The 17,025-nt window shown below is 44.3% G+C and overlaps 2 protein-coding genes across 2 annotated transcripts in view; one reads left to right on the forward strand and one right to left on the reverse strand.

Moving 5' to 3' along the window:
- The first annotated feature begins 718 nt into the window (after positions 1 to 718).
- On the forward strand, positions 719 to 16,701 carry SLC51A (solute carrier family 51 member A). The gene is made up of 9 exons (XM_012780363.2): positions 719 to 993; positions 1,667 to 1,761; positions 10,698 to 10,852; positions 11,759 to 11,832; positions 12,258 to 12,416; positions 13,048 to 13,159; positions 13,413 to 13,559; positions 15,690 to 15,795; positions 16,325 to 16,701. The coding sequence occupies exons 1-9, from the start codon at positions 956 to 958 to the stop codon at positions 16,459 to 16,461; spliced, it is 1,023 nt and encodes a 340-aa protein (XP_012635817.1). The 5' UTR covers positions 719 to 955; the 3' UTR covers positions 16,462 to 16,701.
- Positions 13,788 to 17,025, reverse strand: part of PCYT1A (phosphate cytidylyltransferase 1A, choline) — a 50,164-nt gene continuing 46,926 nt past the window's right edge. Inside the window, exons 10-11 of the transcript XR_012919007.1 lie at positions 15,672 to 15,818; positions 13,788 to 15,411 (exon numbers count right to left, since the gene is read on the reverse strand). The gene's annotated coding sequence lies outside the window, so the exon portion shown is untranslated. The remainder of the gene's footprint in view (positions 15,412 to 15,671; positions 15,819 to 17,025) is intronic.

Here is a 17,025-nt window from a genome sequence, read left to right on the forward strand (position 1 = left end):
GAACATACTGCATTTCCCACTGCACCTGGCACACCAGACATGCTCAATAGACACCGGCTGCTGCTGTTGCTCTGATTTTATTCTTTTATCAGTTATGCAACCAAATTCTAAGGAGCACTCAGTATATGTCAGAACCTGTACTAGGAACGTAGGGGTATCATAGTATAAGACATGTATTTGGCCTCAAAGAGGTTTAAATCTATTTCAAGAGAGAAGAGAAACCAATAAAATAGTTCATAAGCATGTTAATTTGTCAGGTTTTTAAAACCTGTCAAAATGCTCTAAAATCTCACTCTGCCACTGTGCCTCTTAAATACGGCCTCCACTTGGCTGCATCTTCTGGCCCAGTGTTTGGCTTGATAAGCCAGTCATCAAGAGACATGGACTGGGCTTTGGGAAGCCTGCATGGGCCTCCCTCCCTCACGCCAGCACAGCACCAGGCACAGCCAACGCCTCAGCCCCGAGTCTCCCACCCCCAGGTGCCAGGGCCTGAGCTCCGTCCGGCTTCTCCAGGCCTTGCTGACCAGAGGACCCTGCACTAAGGAGTGAGGACTTCAGCCCCACCCTGGCCCTGGGCAACAGGAATTCTGCCATGAGTCCAGCCTGCCCTAAAAGGCTCCCAAAAGGGGAATACAGGATGGGGGCGGGCCAGAGGCAAGAGGCAGCCAAAGGCATTTGTCCAGGAGAGGTGGGAGTGACCACACCTAGGAGGAGTCAGGAACAGGGAATTCAGACAGCCTAGAAGATCAAATTCCTCCAAGGTGAACTCTGATACAAAGTTGGTGCAGCGAGGCCCGAGAAAGGAGAGACAGAGGGGAAGACCCTGCCGGGCCAACCGCCCTTTGGCCCACACTGCAGAGAGGCCAGCAGCACAGCAGTGCCCACACCTGCCTGCCCTGCCTGCCCTCCTTGGCTCTCATGGTGCCTGACAGGATTGCTGGGGAGAAAGGAGGCAATGGAGCCAGACAGGACTCAGATAAATCTTGACCCCAGGTAAGTGAGGGCGGCAGGCCCTATCGCTTCAGCCTATCCCTGTCTCCTTCCCAGAGCCCTTTGGCTCTCAGCACCCAGAATGAGACAGGACTGAGAACAGTGGGGCTGTCTCCTAGACACCTCAGGGCCTTGGCTTTGCCCCCCAATCTGGGGAGAAAGGGACCCTAGATGTGGGCTGTGGAAAGCATTCCCAGAGGTAACACACAGAGCCCCTGGCCTGCAGGGGACCCATTCCCTTGCTGAGGACCACTCTGACTCTGGGACTCTGTTCTTGCTCCCTGGTCAGCCCTGGGCTGCTGCCTAGACGAGAGTGCGGGCCCTTAGGGCACTGCAGCCAGCCCTGCCCCTGGCTAGGTGGCTTACACACTAGTCTGGGCCAATTCTCCACTCCCTCTGGGAAAAGGGCCCTGAGGGGAAGTGGACAAGCTACACTCAGGAGTGCTTGAGGAAGTATCAAGAAACAGAGGTCCAAGCCAGGCCTGGTGGCTCATACCCATCTCTATAAAAAATAGAAAAAATTAGCTGGGCAGGGTGACATATGCCTGTAGTCCCAGTTACTCAGGGGGGTGGGGCGGGAGGACCATGTGAGCCCAGAAGTTCAAGTAACTCTGGTCCAACGTGCCACCGTCCTGCCCCCATGGCCCATGGTCTGAACATGCTGGTGTCTCTCCAGGTACACAGCAGATCTTCTGGAGGTGCTGAAGACCAATCACAGCATCCCGTCTGCCTGCTTCTCTCACCCTCCCACGGCAGCCCAACTCTTGAGAGGTGAGCCGGGCACCCTCCCCACAGGAAACTGAAAGGTGGAGATGCACATCGCAGAGGGAAGTCAGGACAGCTGAGGGGAGCTGAGGAGAGGGAGGGGTCCTGCGCTGGTCAACCTGGACAGTGTGGGAGGAGACTGGCCTGGTGTCCATCATGGATTAAGGCCTTGGGGAAGAGCAAGCCCTTAAGGAGTCAGTAGGCCAAAAGGAGAGTGTGACAACCTAGCCCAGGAGACAAGCCTGCACATTGGGCCCCCACAAACCCCAACTGCAAAGCTCCATTAAAAGTGGGGACACTGGCCAGGTGCGGTGGCTCACACCTGTAATCCCAGCACTTTGGGAGGCTGAAGTGGGAGGATCGCTTGAGGCAGGAGTTCAAGACCAGCCTGGGCAGTATAGCAAGACCCTGTCTCTACAAAAATTTTTTTTAAAAAATTAGCTGAGCATGGTGACATGTGCCTGTTGTCCCAGCTACTCAGGAGGGTGAAGTGGGAGGATCACTTGAGTCCAGGAGTTTGAGGCTGCAGTGGGCTATAAATATGCTACTACGCTCCAGCCTGGGCAACAGAGTGAGACCCTCTTAGAGCAAAACTAAAAACATATTGAGGACACTGTGACCTGGAGCGTTTTTTCAGATCCCACGGCCAGGTAAGGACTCAAGTTGGTGCCTAACTGGTCCAAGCCCTGTAGGGTCTCCTGGAGGCCTGCACAGTGTTCTCCTGGGGAAAGGGTCTGCATCATTCTAGAGAAGGGTCATTGTGAGAGAGGTGCTGAAAACACAGGTGAACCTGTAAAGGTGTTCTCACAGTGGCAGCCAAGGAGATCCTGTTACTGAATTGCTTTTGAAAGTGAAAAGCATAGAATAAGACTCAGCTTAATTCCCTGGATATCCCAAACACTGAGAACCAAATGGCCTTAGCATTTCTAGAGGAAAAGTGGCTCACATTCACATTTTATTCTGCTTCCCTACTGCATGGCTTACTGCCTCTGAGATATTGAATGAAAGTCTGTGTCCCTACAGTACCATTAAGGCTTTTCCCAGCCTTCTTTCTGTTGTCACCTCAAGGAATGGACTGTATCTGAGCAACAGGATGCTCTCAGTGTGCATTAGGAGGCAGACATGGGCATGTCCTTGGGCTGCGGACAGCTTCATTTCAGATGCTCTGAACCAGAGCGATTGCCAACTGCCACAGTGTTCAGAGATGCCTGCTACTTGCTGTGTGGTTAGTGCCAGGAGGTGGATGGTACATCCAGCTCCGGGAGCCTCCTGTTTGGAGAGTGCAGCTGGTGGCACAAGTCTTACACTAGTAGTTCTCAGCCCAGGGACATTTGGCAATGTCTGGAGGCAGTTTTGGTTGCCACACTGGAGGTGCTACTAGCAGCCAGGGAAGTTATTAAACCTCCTACAGGGCATAGGACAACCCCCCACAACAAAAAAAGTATCCGAGCCAAAGTGTCAATAGTGCTCAGGTTTAGAAACCTTGCCTTACACAATGAAAATGGTTCTTGCATTGGTTTGCTACAAAATTTGCAAATAGAAACTCTGAGGATGTTCAAAATAGGAAAACTATTCTGGGTCTGGTAGTCAAGCAAGCTGCCTTGTTGCAGGCAGAGTAGGTAGGATTTGGGGAGCAGGCAGAGGGCCCTCCTGGGGTGGGGATGATAAGAGAATGAGCTGGCAGGTTCCCCAGACACTGGGGAGCTAGGTCTGGCAGGATTCAAGGCTACTGGTGGAGGATCAGGGGACAATCGAGAGGGCTGGGCAGGTGAGGTGGGGCCTGTTGTGTGCCAGCCTGAGGAGTTATATTTTAAACCACAGACAGAAGGAGCTGATGAGTGCTCTGAGTCTGGGAGGGGCTGGATGAAATTAATCCTTTGGGACCATTAATCAGTAATCAGGATGGACTGTGGAGGAAGAAAAGCCTTAAGAGCAGGGATATAAATTAGAGGTTATTGCCTCCAGTCCAGCAAGGGGGAAAAGAGTCGGAGCCAGGGCAGTGGCAGGGAAAGAAAGGAATGGTTGGAAAACACAGGCAATCCAAGGAAAGAGCAGGCAATCTTCAAGGATCTAGACATGTAAGTGCAGGCTCTGGGCAGTGGTGAAGGCACAGACAAACACAGGAGAACCAGCAAGAGGTGCCCATTGGAGGACATGGTGAAACATTTCTTGCTTCATTTGTAAACTCTGTTGTTCCTTAAATTAAATGTTAAGAGAGTTATTCTGGAAGAATTATTGAATCTTTCCATTTTTTAAAAATCCCCATGGTGTGATTGAAATAATGATCCTTAAAGGATTTTTTAAAATGTACTCATGCAAACATTTATATGGAAGAGCCAAGAAAAACCAAGACGATTTTGAAAAAGTGTAAGGAGGGAAGCTGCCCAACCAGAGATTAAGTCGTATAAAAAGGCTATAGTCAATAAAGCAATGAGTTAATAATGGCAAAGGGCCTGATAAGTAGAAAAACAGAACCAAACAGAGGGCCTAGAAAATGAGCCATGCCCACATGGGGACTTGGTACATGAACGATGCCACACACATCAAGGAGCAGGATGGACCCTTCAAGAAGTGCGGTTGATTCTAAAGACATGGACGCAAGCCTGATGCAAAAAAGAAAAAATTAAAAAGAGAAATTGAAAATAATAAAATAATTAAAAATTTAAAAAAAATTTTAAAAAGAAGTGGGGCTGACAATTGCCATCCCTATGGTAACTAAATACATATGAAAATAGCTCCAAAGTAGCTTGAATTCAGATAAAATATTTAAATGTAAGATATAAACATTTTTACAAAGAAAATAAAGAAAAATATCTTTATGATTGGGAAGAAAAAATAATTTCTTAAAACACAGCACAAATGATCATGAAGACTGACTACTAAAGCAAACAAACTTTTTTTTTTTTTTTTTTTTAAGGCTGGTCAAGTGGAGCAGTGGGAGTGGAGAAGGAACAAAGGAATCTGTAACTGGTTGTGATCAATTAGTTGTAAACACCACTGCACTCGGACCAACCAGCAAACAAACTTTTGTGCATCTGAAAGCACTGCAAACATTCTTCTGTGGCTGGTGTTTTGTAAAGAAAAACAAAACAAAACAAATAAAAAATAAAAGCACTGCAAACAAAGTTAAAAGCCAAACCACAGACTGGGAGAAAATATTTTCAAATCTCTAACAAAGGATTAGTAATTAGTATAAGAAAAATTAACCAATAAAATCTGGATAAAATATATGAACAGACAATTCATAGAAGAGGAAACTCAAATGGCCAATAAATACACAAAAAGATAGTAAACAGGGAATTACAATTTTTTTTTTTAGACAGAGTCTCGCTTTGTTGCCCAGGCTAAAGTGAGTGCCATGGCGTCAGCCTAGCTCACAGCAACCTCAAACTTCTGGGCTCAAGCAATCCTGCTGCCTCAGCCTCCCGAGTAGCTAGGACTACAGGCATGCGCCACCATGCCCGGCTAATTTTTTCTATGTATTTTTAGTTGGCCAATTAGTTTCTTTCTATTTATAGTAGAGATGACATTGAGCTCGAGGTCGGGAGTTTGAAACCAGCCTGAGCACGAGTGAGACCCCGTCTCTACTATAAATAGAAAGAAACTAATTGGCCAACTAAAAATACATAGAAAAAATTAGCCAGGCAGGAGGATTATGTAAGCCCAGAAGTTCGAAGCTGCAGTGAGCTATGATGACACCACTGCACTCTAGACCAGGGCAACAGAGCGAGACCCTGTCCTCTCCACCTGCCCCCAAAATAAATAATATATAATGTGTATATATATATATATAAACTGGGTTAGACCAGAAAAGTAAGGGAGGGGCAATCTTATAAGAGGATAAATGAGTTTGTTGGAGAGCCCTGGTATCAAGATATGGATGCTAAGGAACTTTTCCTTTCTTAGCTTTTCTGCAAGTAGGAAAAAGAATAGCTAGAGTACCATAGGCAGCAATTATAAGAAAATATATGCAGGATAACCTATAAGAAAAAAGAAAAAGAAAAAAGAAACTACAAATGCATTTCTATGTTGAACAATCAGAATGTGCTCCACCTTCATCTTTATAAACTTAAAAAACCTTTTTGGGTTATATCTGATTGTCCCTTTCTTATCTATGTGAACACACACCAAAAGTCAGTGTGTGCAATGATTAAGCATATAGACTTAGCATCAAGAACCCAGCCTGGGTTTAAATCCCAGCTCCTTCACTTCCAGGCTGTATGACCATGGGTAAGGTGCTTAACCCTTTAAGCTTAGTTTCAAAAAAAAAGCCTACAAAATGGGGATGATAATGGGAATTCTCAGGGAGTTATTTCTTTCATTCAACCCATAGTTACAAAGCAGTTACTGTTCCAGACAGGTGGAGATAGAACAGAGCCAGAGCCTGACAAAGTCCTTGCCCGGCGGAGCTCACATTACAGCGAAGGGCAAACAAGGAGCAAGTAAACAACTGTGTAAATAACCTCGCAGTGTTGGGCGGCCAAGAGGGGACACCATTACCCTGGCAGTCTGAGCAGGGAGCGTGTGAGGTGAGAGCTCAGTGATGTGGAGCCAGGCACATGGAGCTCTGGAGGGAAAGCCTAACAGGCAGGGGCCAAGCATCAAGTCCTTGTGGAGGAACAGCTGGGAGTGGCAGGGAAATCCCAAGCCTCCGTAAACAAAGAAGAGTTGAGCCGCAGTGATTCCGTCTGGAGAACACGGGGTGTGGGTGAGGAATCAGTGGAGACCTGGGGTTCAGAGGCAGAAGGAGAACCAGGCAGAGGGTGGTTCCGGGAGTCAAGGGAAAGGAGATGTTCAAGGAGGAGAGAGCAGACAGGGAAAGTGACCATGGGGAAAGGTTTTGGCCTCATGGCTTGTGAAAGGGCAGTTTCTACCCTCAGTGAGCTGGTGAGGACAAGAGTCCCAGTTAGGGGTATGAGAGGCCTCCAGCAGTGACTACCTGTTCCAACAAGGGAATATTGGCTTTTGGAAACCTACTGAATTAATTTTGGCTTTTTCCTATCTGGACTTTGCCTATTGTGTGTATTTTGTTTTTACTGAATATTTCTATTATAAAAATAATTCAGGGTCAGTAAACATGAAAATACAGAGAAAAGTAAAAAGAGAAAACGTTATCTATAGTCCCATCCAGAGACAGGCACTGCAAATATCTTAGTGTAATTTCCTTTTATTATGCTTTAACATTTGTAGAAATCATTCTATGCCTACAATTTTTGTTCTGTTTTTATAAGCATGATATCATATGAATTTTTCACATTATGTAAAATATGTTCCTCTCTTTTAAAAAGTTTTTTGTTATAAAATACATATTTATTATAGAATAATTGGAAAAGATAGGAAAAAAGTATGATAGAAAAGTAAGAAGACAAAGATCACGTACACTCCCATCACCCAAATATAAGCATTACTAATGTGTTTTTAGTATTGTAGGTATTTTTCTATGCAACGATTTTTTTCTTTTTTGTTTTTTAGAGATAGGGTCTCACTCTGTCACCCAGGCTAGAGCACAATGGCACAATCATAGTTCACTATAACCTCAAACTTCTGGGCTCAAGCAATCCTCCTGCCTCAGCCTCGGGAGTAGCTGGGACTATAGGTGTGCGCCACCTGGTCAGGTTAATTTTTTTTAAAGAGATGGGGTCTCACTGTGTTGCCCAGGCTGGTCTTGACCTCCTGGCATCAAGCAATCCTCCCATCTCAGCCTCCTGAATCACTGGGATTATAGGCAAGAGCCACTGCACCTGGCCTGCAGTGATTTTTTAATGTATTTATTTTATCAAAGTAATACATAATCATGGTTGAAGAATCATACAGTACACAAAAGGGCTACTAATGAAAATCAACCATCCCCTTCCATATCCATTCTAATTTCTAATCTTCTTCCTCACAGATAACTGTTTTTAACTCTTTTATCAGGCGATGTTTCTTCTGATAATTACCTTCACACTTGATCTTAGCCAAAGGCTGAGAAGTGATTAATTACCTTCAAATCGCCAATATTTGTATCCTATCATTTTCTGGGATATCAATTTTGGATATTATCTATGGCTGCCTCTGTGATACATGAGGATTCAGCACGCTTAGCACCAACCTTCTCCTATTTTCTCCATATAAATATATCAATATTTTGACTTAATTATCTCTATAGCTTTATATATCTATAGTTTATTTCTTATTCTGTCAAGTATGGACAGTATTCTTGATTTTCCATTTTGTAAGATAAAGATATTAGTCTCCTCCTTCCTTCAGTTCTTTTCTAACCCTTCTCCCCAATCAAATCTTTTCAACATAGTTGTAATTTTACTGTATGTGCTAATTTTGCATCCTGCTTTGTTCACATAAGTTCTTTTTCCTGTGTAACTTACATATAATAAAGGGCAACCATCTTTTTTTTTTTTTTTTTTTTTTTTGAGACAGAGTCTTGCTTTGTTGCCCAGGCTAGAGTGAGTGCCGTGGCATCAGCCTAGCTCACAGCAACCTCAAACTCCTGGGCTCAAGCAATCCTCCTTCCTCAGCCTCCCGAGTAGCTGGGACTACAGGCATGCGCCACCAGGCACGGCTAAATTTTTCTCTATATATATTAGTTGGCCAATTAATTTGTTTCTATTTATAGTAGAGACGGGTCTCACTCTTGCTCAGGCTGGTTTTGAACTCCTGACCTTGAGCAATCCGCCTCAGCCTCCCAGAGTGCTAGGATTACAGGTGTGAGTCACCGCACCTGGCCAAAGGGCAACAATCTTAAGTATATAGTATGATGAATTTTTACATATGAAAATTTGTAAAACCACCACCCACATCAAGATGTAGAGCAGTTTAACATCCAGCAGGGGCTCCTATACTTCCTCCAGTTAGTATTCCTCCTAAGACTGCTGTTCTAACCCCTATCACCTCTAGAGATCAATTTTCCCTGCTTTTCAACTTCATATAAACATAATCAAACTGTATGTACTCCGGCTCCCGTCACTCATCATCATGTTTTTAAGGTTAATCTGTTTTGTTGCATGTATCAATGTGGTTCATTCTTTTTTATTGCTGTGTGATATTCTATTGTGAGAATATATCAATTTATTTATCTATATTCTTGTTGAAGAACATGCAGGCTGTTTCCAGTTTGGGCCATTATGAATAATGCTGCTCTGATTTTTTTTTTTTTGTAATTATAAGTTCTTATTTCTATTGAATATGTATCCAGGAGTGGAATTGCTAGGTCTTTGAGTAGGTGTATGTTTAGCTTTAATAGATGCTACCAAACTGTTTCCCAAATTGATTGTACTAATTTATATTCCCAACAGCAATATATAAGAATTCCAATTGCTCCTTATCCTCACTAACACTTGGAATTTTCAGTCTTTTTAATGTTAGCTCTTCTGGTGAGTATGTAGTGGCATCTAACTGTGGTTCTACTTTGTATTTCCCTGATGACTGTCGATATTTAGCATCTTTTCATGCTTCTTGGACATTTGGATATCTTATTTTGTAAGGTAACTGTTTAGGTCTTTTTTCTTTTTTAAAAATTATGTTTTCTTACTGATAAGAATTCTTTATATATTATGGTTATGAGTCTTTTATTGGATATATGTACTACAAATATCTTCTCCCAGTTGGGTTTGCCTTTTCATTTCTCAATGGATTCTTTTAATGAATAGAAATTCTTAATTTTAAGGAAGCCCAATTTATCAAATTTTTCCTTTATGAATAGTGCTTTTGTGTCCTGTTTTTTAAAAATCTTTGCCTACTTCAAAGTCATGAAGATATTCTTCTCTGTTTTCATTTAAAAACTTCATTCTAATTTAGTTTTTAATTTCATCTAAAAACTTCATTTTGCTTCTTTTTTTATTTATTTTATTTTAGCATATTATGGGGGTACAAGTGTTAAGGTTACATATATTGCCCATGCATTTTGCTTCTTATCGAAGCAGAGAGAATGTTGGTTACCAGGAGCTGGAGACATAGGTGGGGGAATTTGGGAGAAGTTGGTCACAGGATATAAAATTTCAGTTAGACAGAAGGAATAAGTTCAAGAGATCTATTGTGCAACATGGTGACTATGGTTAATAACAATGTACTGTGTGTTGTATACTTGAAAATTGCTGAGAGTATATTTTAAATGTTCTCACCACAAAAAAATGAATATGAATATGAACATGAGGTAATTGATGCCAATTAGCTTGATTTCAACATTGTACAATGTATGCATATAACAAAATATCATGTTGTACACCATAAATATATACAAATTTTATTTGTCAATAAATACATTTTAAAAATTTTTTTGAGACAGGCTCTCACTCTCTTACCCAGGCTAGAATGTAGTGGTGTGATCATAGCTCACTGCAATCTCAGACTCCTTGGCTCAAGCAATCCTCCTGCCTCAACCTTCTGAGTAGCTAGAACTATAGGCATGTGCCACCACACCTACCTAAGTTTTCTATTTTTTTGTAGAGACAGGATCTCATTATGTCACTCAGGCTGGTCTTGAACTCCTGACCTCAAGCGATCCTCCCACCCAGCCTTCCAAAGTGCTAGGATTACAGGCATGAGCCACCTCACCTAGCCCTAATATAATGTTAATATATCCATGTCTGCTTATGTGACATCTGGCACTGGAGGTAGAAAAGTAAATAGGCCCTGCTGACCGACTTCATAATTCAAAAATTTTGCTAATTATATAAAGACTTGTTTGGTGTGTCTTATACCCTGGTTCAGGTAGACATTAACATACCTAGAATTATCTGATCTAGGCTCCCATGCATGCACAAATCTTGGTCACATGTTGGACACTCTAGGTGTAAAAAATAGTCATTCTTCTGCATGGATGGGAACCCAGACCAGATAGTTCTAGATCTGGCATGGCAATTTAGATCCAAGTGAGGAAGCCCATGTCCTCTCCCCCTCAGTCCTGCTCTTCAGCTCACTGGAGTCTACCTTCTCCTTCTCTCTAGCATTGGGCCCTGTGGAAATTGCCCTCACGAGCATCATGACCTTGCTTGTCCTGGGTTCAATTGTCATCTTCCTGGAAGATGCTGTCTACCTATACAAGAACACCCGCTGCCCCATCAAGAGGAGGACTCTGCTCTGGAGTAGCTCTGCACCTACGGTGAGGGAAGGCCCTGTAGCTTCCCTTTGGGAGGGACTGGAAAGGAGGCAGGGACCATTTTGAGAATTCCTCTAAACTCAGCAATTCATGTCAGCAAACAGTTGCCTGCCACTACCACCTCAAGGTAGGGGTTTTTACTCTGATCTGCGCTTGCAATTGGGACCTCATGCTTGGAAGGTCAACAGACAAAAGGATGAAGTGTTCCAATCCTAAAGGCTGCAGAGACAGCTGGAGAACCTGCTCAGCCCACCGTTGGCCCCACTCTGTACTCCACCACGGTTTTGCTGTTGAAAGCAAGCATCCTTCCTGTAAAGGCAGACAGTGTGGTTCCTCAGAGTATAGGAGGGAAAGATTTTTTCCCCACAGGGCCATATCAGGTCTACCCTTATGCTGTAGCCTTTTAAACTCACTCCCACAGCCTTGGTCCTTGGCTTGCTTGATTTAATTAGTTGTTCTGCCAACTGGCAACTTTTCTTTTTTTGAGATGGGGTCTTCCTCTGTCACCCAGGCTGGAGTGCAGTGGCATGATCATAGCTCACTACAGCCTCAAACTTCTGGGCTCAAGTGATCTTCCCCCCTCAGCCTCCTGAGAAGCTGGGGCTACAGGTGCGTGCCACCACATTCTGCTAATTTTTAAACAGTTTGCAGTGACAGGGTCTTGCTATGTTGCCCAAGCTGGTCTCAAACTCTTGGCCCCAAGTGATCCTCCCACCTCGGCCTCCCAAAGTGCTGGTATGACACTTTCTGGTATTACAGTGGCTGGTGAGCCACTGCACCCAGTGCCAGCTGAAACTTTTACGGAATGGTGACTCTAATGCATAGGTTTTGCTTCCTTGAGCTCTTGCCACAAAAGGTTTGTGTGGTCTCCCTTCTTGTCTCAAATGCTTCGTGCTCCTCTCCAAGCAGGTAGTGTCTGTGTTCTGCTGCTTTGGTCTCTGGATTCCTCGTTCCCTCATGCTCGTGGAAATGGCCATAACCTCGTGAGTATCCTGGCCCACCCCCAACTCTGGACTGAGTATCCCCCTGGGATCTGCTTCTGTTCCCCCTCACTGGGACTCCACAGTCCGTGTCTTTAATCCCAGTGGATCATGAATCTAGTCCTTCCCAATTTGTGCTAATCCAGAGCTCTTGAATTTCTGGTTCTGTTCAGGAAATGCTTTATTTTGGCACGTTCCTCAGTCACCTCTTTATTTCCATAGCCCCCAATTTCCTTCTTCCCCAGTCCTCTGGACCCTGCCCTCTCTCACTCCTCTTGGATCTCACATCCAGAATGCCCAGCCCCTACCATCGCCCCTCAGTAAGCCCCACCTTTCCCTGCAGCCTTTTTTCTTTGGCAGCAAAGTGGTGTCCCCTCAGCTGGGGCCCCCACCATATGCTCACAGTCCCACTTCTCTCCCCGCCCCAGGTTTTATGCTATATGTTTTTACCTGCTGATGCTGGTCATGGTGGAGGGCTTTGGTGGGAAGGAGGCAGTAGTGAGGACACTGAAGGACACCCCGATGATAATCCACACAGGTCCCTGCTGCTGCTGTTGCCTCTGTTGCCCAAGGCTCATGCTCACCAGGTAAGGTGGGAGAGGAAGGAGCACCCTTGAGGCACAGGTTAGCCTCTTCCTGCACGCTCCCAAGAGCCTCTTCTAGCTCTCTAGATCTGCTTCAAGACTCTTAAAATTAGGTTCAAATGGGCAAAACCATGATAAAAGAGTGGGCATCCCACAGCCAGGACCCACACATGGGCACCAATCCCAGGGGAGACCGAGGAAGAACTCCTAAGTGTCCATCACTTAACCCTTTGCAATCCTTGCTTTTTTCTTATTACCCACTCAACATTATCCACACTCGACATCCGAGTGCAAAGGGTTAAGCTCACTGCCTCCTGCAAACTTTAGCCACACAAAGAAAACTGGACTTTGGGCTGTTTGCTAGCCCCTTCTGCCCACTGTGGTAAATGAGGTTGAGGCCAACGCTCTGATAGCTCTTGCTCAAAAAGCAGCATTGTGGCCTGGAGGTGAGTGGGAGGTGAGGCAGCTTCCCAATGCTCTCAACATTCTGGCTTCTGTGTCCCCATCCATTTAGCCATTTTGGTGTCTATAATGGCAGCCAAGCCTCAGCCCAGGAGCCTAATGAGGGAGCCAGGAGGTCTTCATGGGGTGGGTGGTTTGTGGGTCTGTGTTCCTAACCCTCTTCCCTCCTCAGGAGGAAGCTTCAGTTGCTGATGTTAGGCCCATTCCAGTATGCCTTCTTCAAGATAACGCTGGTCCTGGTGGGCTTGTTTCTCATTCCTGATGGCATCTACGACCCAGCAGATGTAAGCCAGGAGTAAGGGGCGGCAAAGTCCAAGACTCACTTAGTAGGAATAGCTGGAGCCAGCACTTTTTGACATAGGGCCCAGGGACAGGGTGGCAGTGGAAAAGTAGAGGCTCAGGGACTCCAGTGGGCAGAGACAAAACTATAATAAGCCAAGGTACTGGGGCTTTTTTACTGCTTTTTCCACCATGGAAGAGGAGAAATAAAAGGACAGGGCTTGCTGCCTCACTGACTACTTTCTGGTCTGCCACCAGATTTCTGAGAAGAGCGCAGCTCTGTGGATTAACACTTTCCTTGGTGCGTCTACACTATTCGCCCTCTGGACCCTGGGCATCCTTTTCCGTCAAGCTAAGCTGCACCTGGGTGAGCAGAACATAGGAGGCAAATTTGCTCTATTCCAGGTAACTATACCCTGGGAGAGAAAAGATGTTTAATAATAGAGCTAGAAATGATTGGGGTTGGGAGGTGAAGCTAATAAAGGGTAAAAGCGGGGTCTGGGAATCTTCCTCTTAAGCCTCATGTTTCCCATGAGATTTGGAAAATGATCCTTGCTCTTTCCACCTTTTTGCCTTTCTGTGCTGTAATAGTTTCCCAGGAGTGCCATGACAAAATACCACAAACCAGATAGCTTAAACTAACAGAAATTTATTGTCTCACTATTTTGGGGGCTGAAAGTACAAAATCAAGGTGTCAGCAGGGTCACACTCCCTCTGAAACCTGCATAGGAGTCTCCTTCCTTGCTTCTTCCCAGTTTCTGTCAATTGCCAGCAATCCTTGGCATTCTTTGAGCAGTATTTGCATTGATACAATTTCTGCTTCCAGTTTCCCATGATGTTCTCCCTCAGGTGTCTGTGTCTCTGTGTCTCTTCTCCTATTTTTATGACACCAGTCATGTTGGACTGAGGACCCACCCTATTACATTATGACCTCATCTTAACTAATTACATATGCAACAACATGTTTCTAAATAAGGTCATATCTGAGGTACTGAGAGCCAGGACTTTAACATATCTTTTTGGGGGTCATAATTCACCTATAACATGTGTGTTATGAAACCTTCTTAAATTCTTCTACCATTGCTTTTTCCTTCCCTTTTTCTACCTATTACTTCCTAAAATTCTATAATCCATCAACACCAGCAGCAGTATCATCATAACTACAACTATTCACTACCTACACCATGTGCTAGGCACTTTTCATGCACAATAATCCCAGGAGTCATTATTATTCCTGGGATTCCTATTTTACAAAGGAAGAAACTGAGACCTAGAGATGTTATGAGGCTTGCTCAAAGGCATCTAAGGGATGGGACTAGAATTCAAACCCATGTTCCTTCTCATTACACTGCCTCTTCATCTTCACATCTCTTCTGAAAATTCAAAGGCATGTTTGTCAACCTTCTATGCTTTGCATTCTCTAAGCCCAAGATGACTTTTCCACCAAATATAATGACTTCTAACCCAATCTCCATTCTTTGTCTCTTTGTTGGGCTCCTCTACTCCCAAGGCATAATGACTGCTTTATCATTAAGAGAGTGATTTTGCAAGCATTCTCATTTGATCTAAGCAGATCCTTCCCAAATGTGAATTTCCAAACACACAGTAGTTAGAATTGAAAGGGCTGTGGGAAAAGAAAGAGAGAAGTCCCTGAAATGAAGCCAGTCCCTGAAATGAAGCCAGGGAGTAAGGGATAGAAAGGATCTGGGTCCCAGAAGCACTTGGGGTCAGACAAAAAGATAAGAGCCCTATTGCCAAGCCTGCCCATGGTTATTGTGGGGAAGGCTGGACAAGCCAAGTCTGCCTTGAAGAGGTTGATGCTTCAGAAAAATGTACTCAGGGAGGGCCATACTAAGATAAATGGTGCTTCTGGAACCTCTGCACAGAGATCTTCTCCTCTTCCTTCTTTCTTTCTTTATTGTAGCAAAATATGCATAAAATTTACCCTCTTAAAAGATTTTTAAGCATACAGTTCCATGGTATTAAGTACAGCCACACTGTTGTACAACCATCGCCACTATCCATCTTCGGAACTTTTTTCATTTTGTAAAACTGAAACTCTGTATCTATTAAACACTAATTCCCCTTTACCCTCTCCGCACAGTGTCAGGCATGGCAGAGAGTTGTCAAAGAGAACTTTAATGATAAATTGTCCATTATTCTAGGAGCAAGGATCTCAGGTACTTGAGTTAGATTGAATTATTCTTCTCTAATCATCCACCATTTTCATCCATCAAGTGTTCATCAGTAGCCATGGCTGAGATAGGGAAATAAAAATTAACCCCTTAATCAGGTCTTGTTTCTTGTTAGCAACTCTAATAAAATGTTGAGTAGAAGATGAGATTGTAATTTGCATAAAGATTAAAACTCCACAAATTTTTAACCAAGTCTGAGTCTCAACCCTCTGTAACAGCACAGCTCTACCGGTGGGCAGCATCTGCACAGTGGAAGGACAAGGCCCAGCAGTGGGCCAGCTGGCCTCAGTGCCATGGACGGCAGGTCCCAACCCAGCCTCACCTCTTTTCTGTTCTGCAGGTGCTCGTCGTCCTGACTGCCCTGCAGCCCTCCATTTTCTCAATCTTGGCCAATGGCGGGCAGATTGCTTGTTCACCTCCCTTTTCTTCTAAAATCAGGTCTCAAGGTGAGCATATAAGAGCTCCTACCCTATTGTGGAATGGATGAGACAGGGGAGAGTCAGGAAAGAGAGGGCTTCAGAACTGCAGTTAGACCAGCCTGACTTCTGCTCAGAATATTCAGAAAGGGATCTTCAAGAAATCCCAGCAGAAGCTTTAAGGAGACTATGGTCTCTCTGATCACACAGAGGAGAACTGCAACTCTACAAGCTTGAGGTCAGCCCAGCAACCCAAGAAGCCATGGTTCAATCTTCAGCTCCTGGGAGAGGAGTGGGTAGGGTTAAGAAACAGAAGGCCATGCTAATTAAACACACATAAGAAATGGGCTTTAATGCTAGCCTCAGATCACAGAAGGTAGAGAACCAAGTGCTGGTTCTGGCTCTATTAACCTGATATTTATGACAATTTAGTATTTCTAAGTCCTGGTTTGGGGATAAATTGGAGAAAGTGTTGCTCAACTCATATGTCAGGGCTGCTAATGGCATTCCACCTCTATAACATAGCATAACCTACATTATATTTCACCCTACACTGCAGTAATGAATTGCCACCTCCTCATACTGGAGACTTTCCTGATGACTGTGCTGACACGAATGTACTACCGAAGGGAAGACCACAAGGTTGGGTATGAAACTTTCCCTTCTCCAGACCCGGACTTAAACATCAAAGCCTAAGGTGAATGGCTTGGACAATGAAAGAGATGCTGTACTTATTAGAAGAGCAGCACAAGATTCCTTTACTGTTCCTTTGACCTTGACCAAATGAGGAAGGATTCCCATTATCAGCACAAGCTGGCAGATTACATTTGACTATAAAGATGAAGGTGAACTATACAATAGGATGAAATTGTTTTGGATCTTGCCCAGGGAAGGTGTTTTAAGTTTTGTAATAAATAAACAAGATGAAGTCTGAAACTCTGTAACTGGGCACAATCGCCTCTGTAGGTGCCACTGTTAGTTCTTAAAGCTTGTATATTGAAAGGTCACTCTGAGCTCTCCCAAGGCAGATGAAAAGGGGAAGAGTATATAGTAATGTGTCTGGTATAAGAATAGGAGTAGGCTGGGAGCAGTGGCTCACTCCTGTAATCCTAGCACTCTGGGAGGCTGAGGCGGGTGGATTGCTCAAGGTCAGGAGTTCGAGACCAGCCTGAGCAAGAGCGAGACCCCATCTCTACTATAAATAGAAAGAAATTAATTGGCCAACTAATATATATAGAGAAAATTAGCTGGGCATGGTGG

This window comes from Microcebus murinus, chromosome 1 (assembly GCF_040939455.1).
Source record: "Microcebus murinus isolate Inina chromosome 1, M.murinus_Inina_mat1.0, whole genome shotgun sequence".
Classification (NCBI taxonomy): Eukaryota; Metazoa; Chordata; class Mammalia; order Primates; family Cheirogaleidae; genus Microcebus; species Microcebus murinus.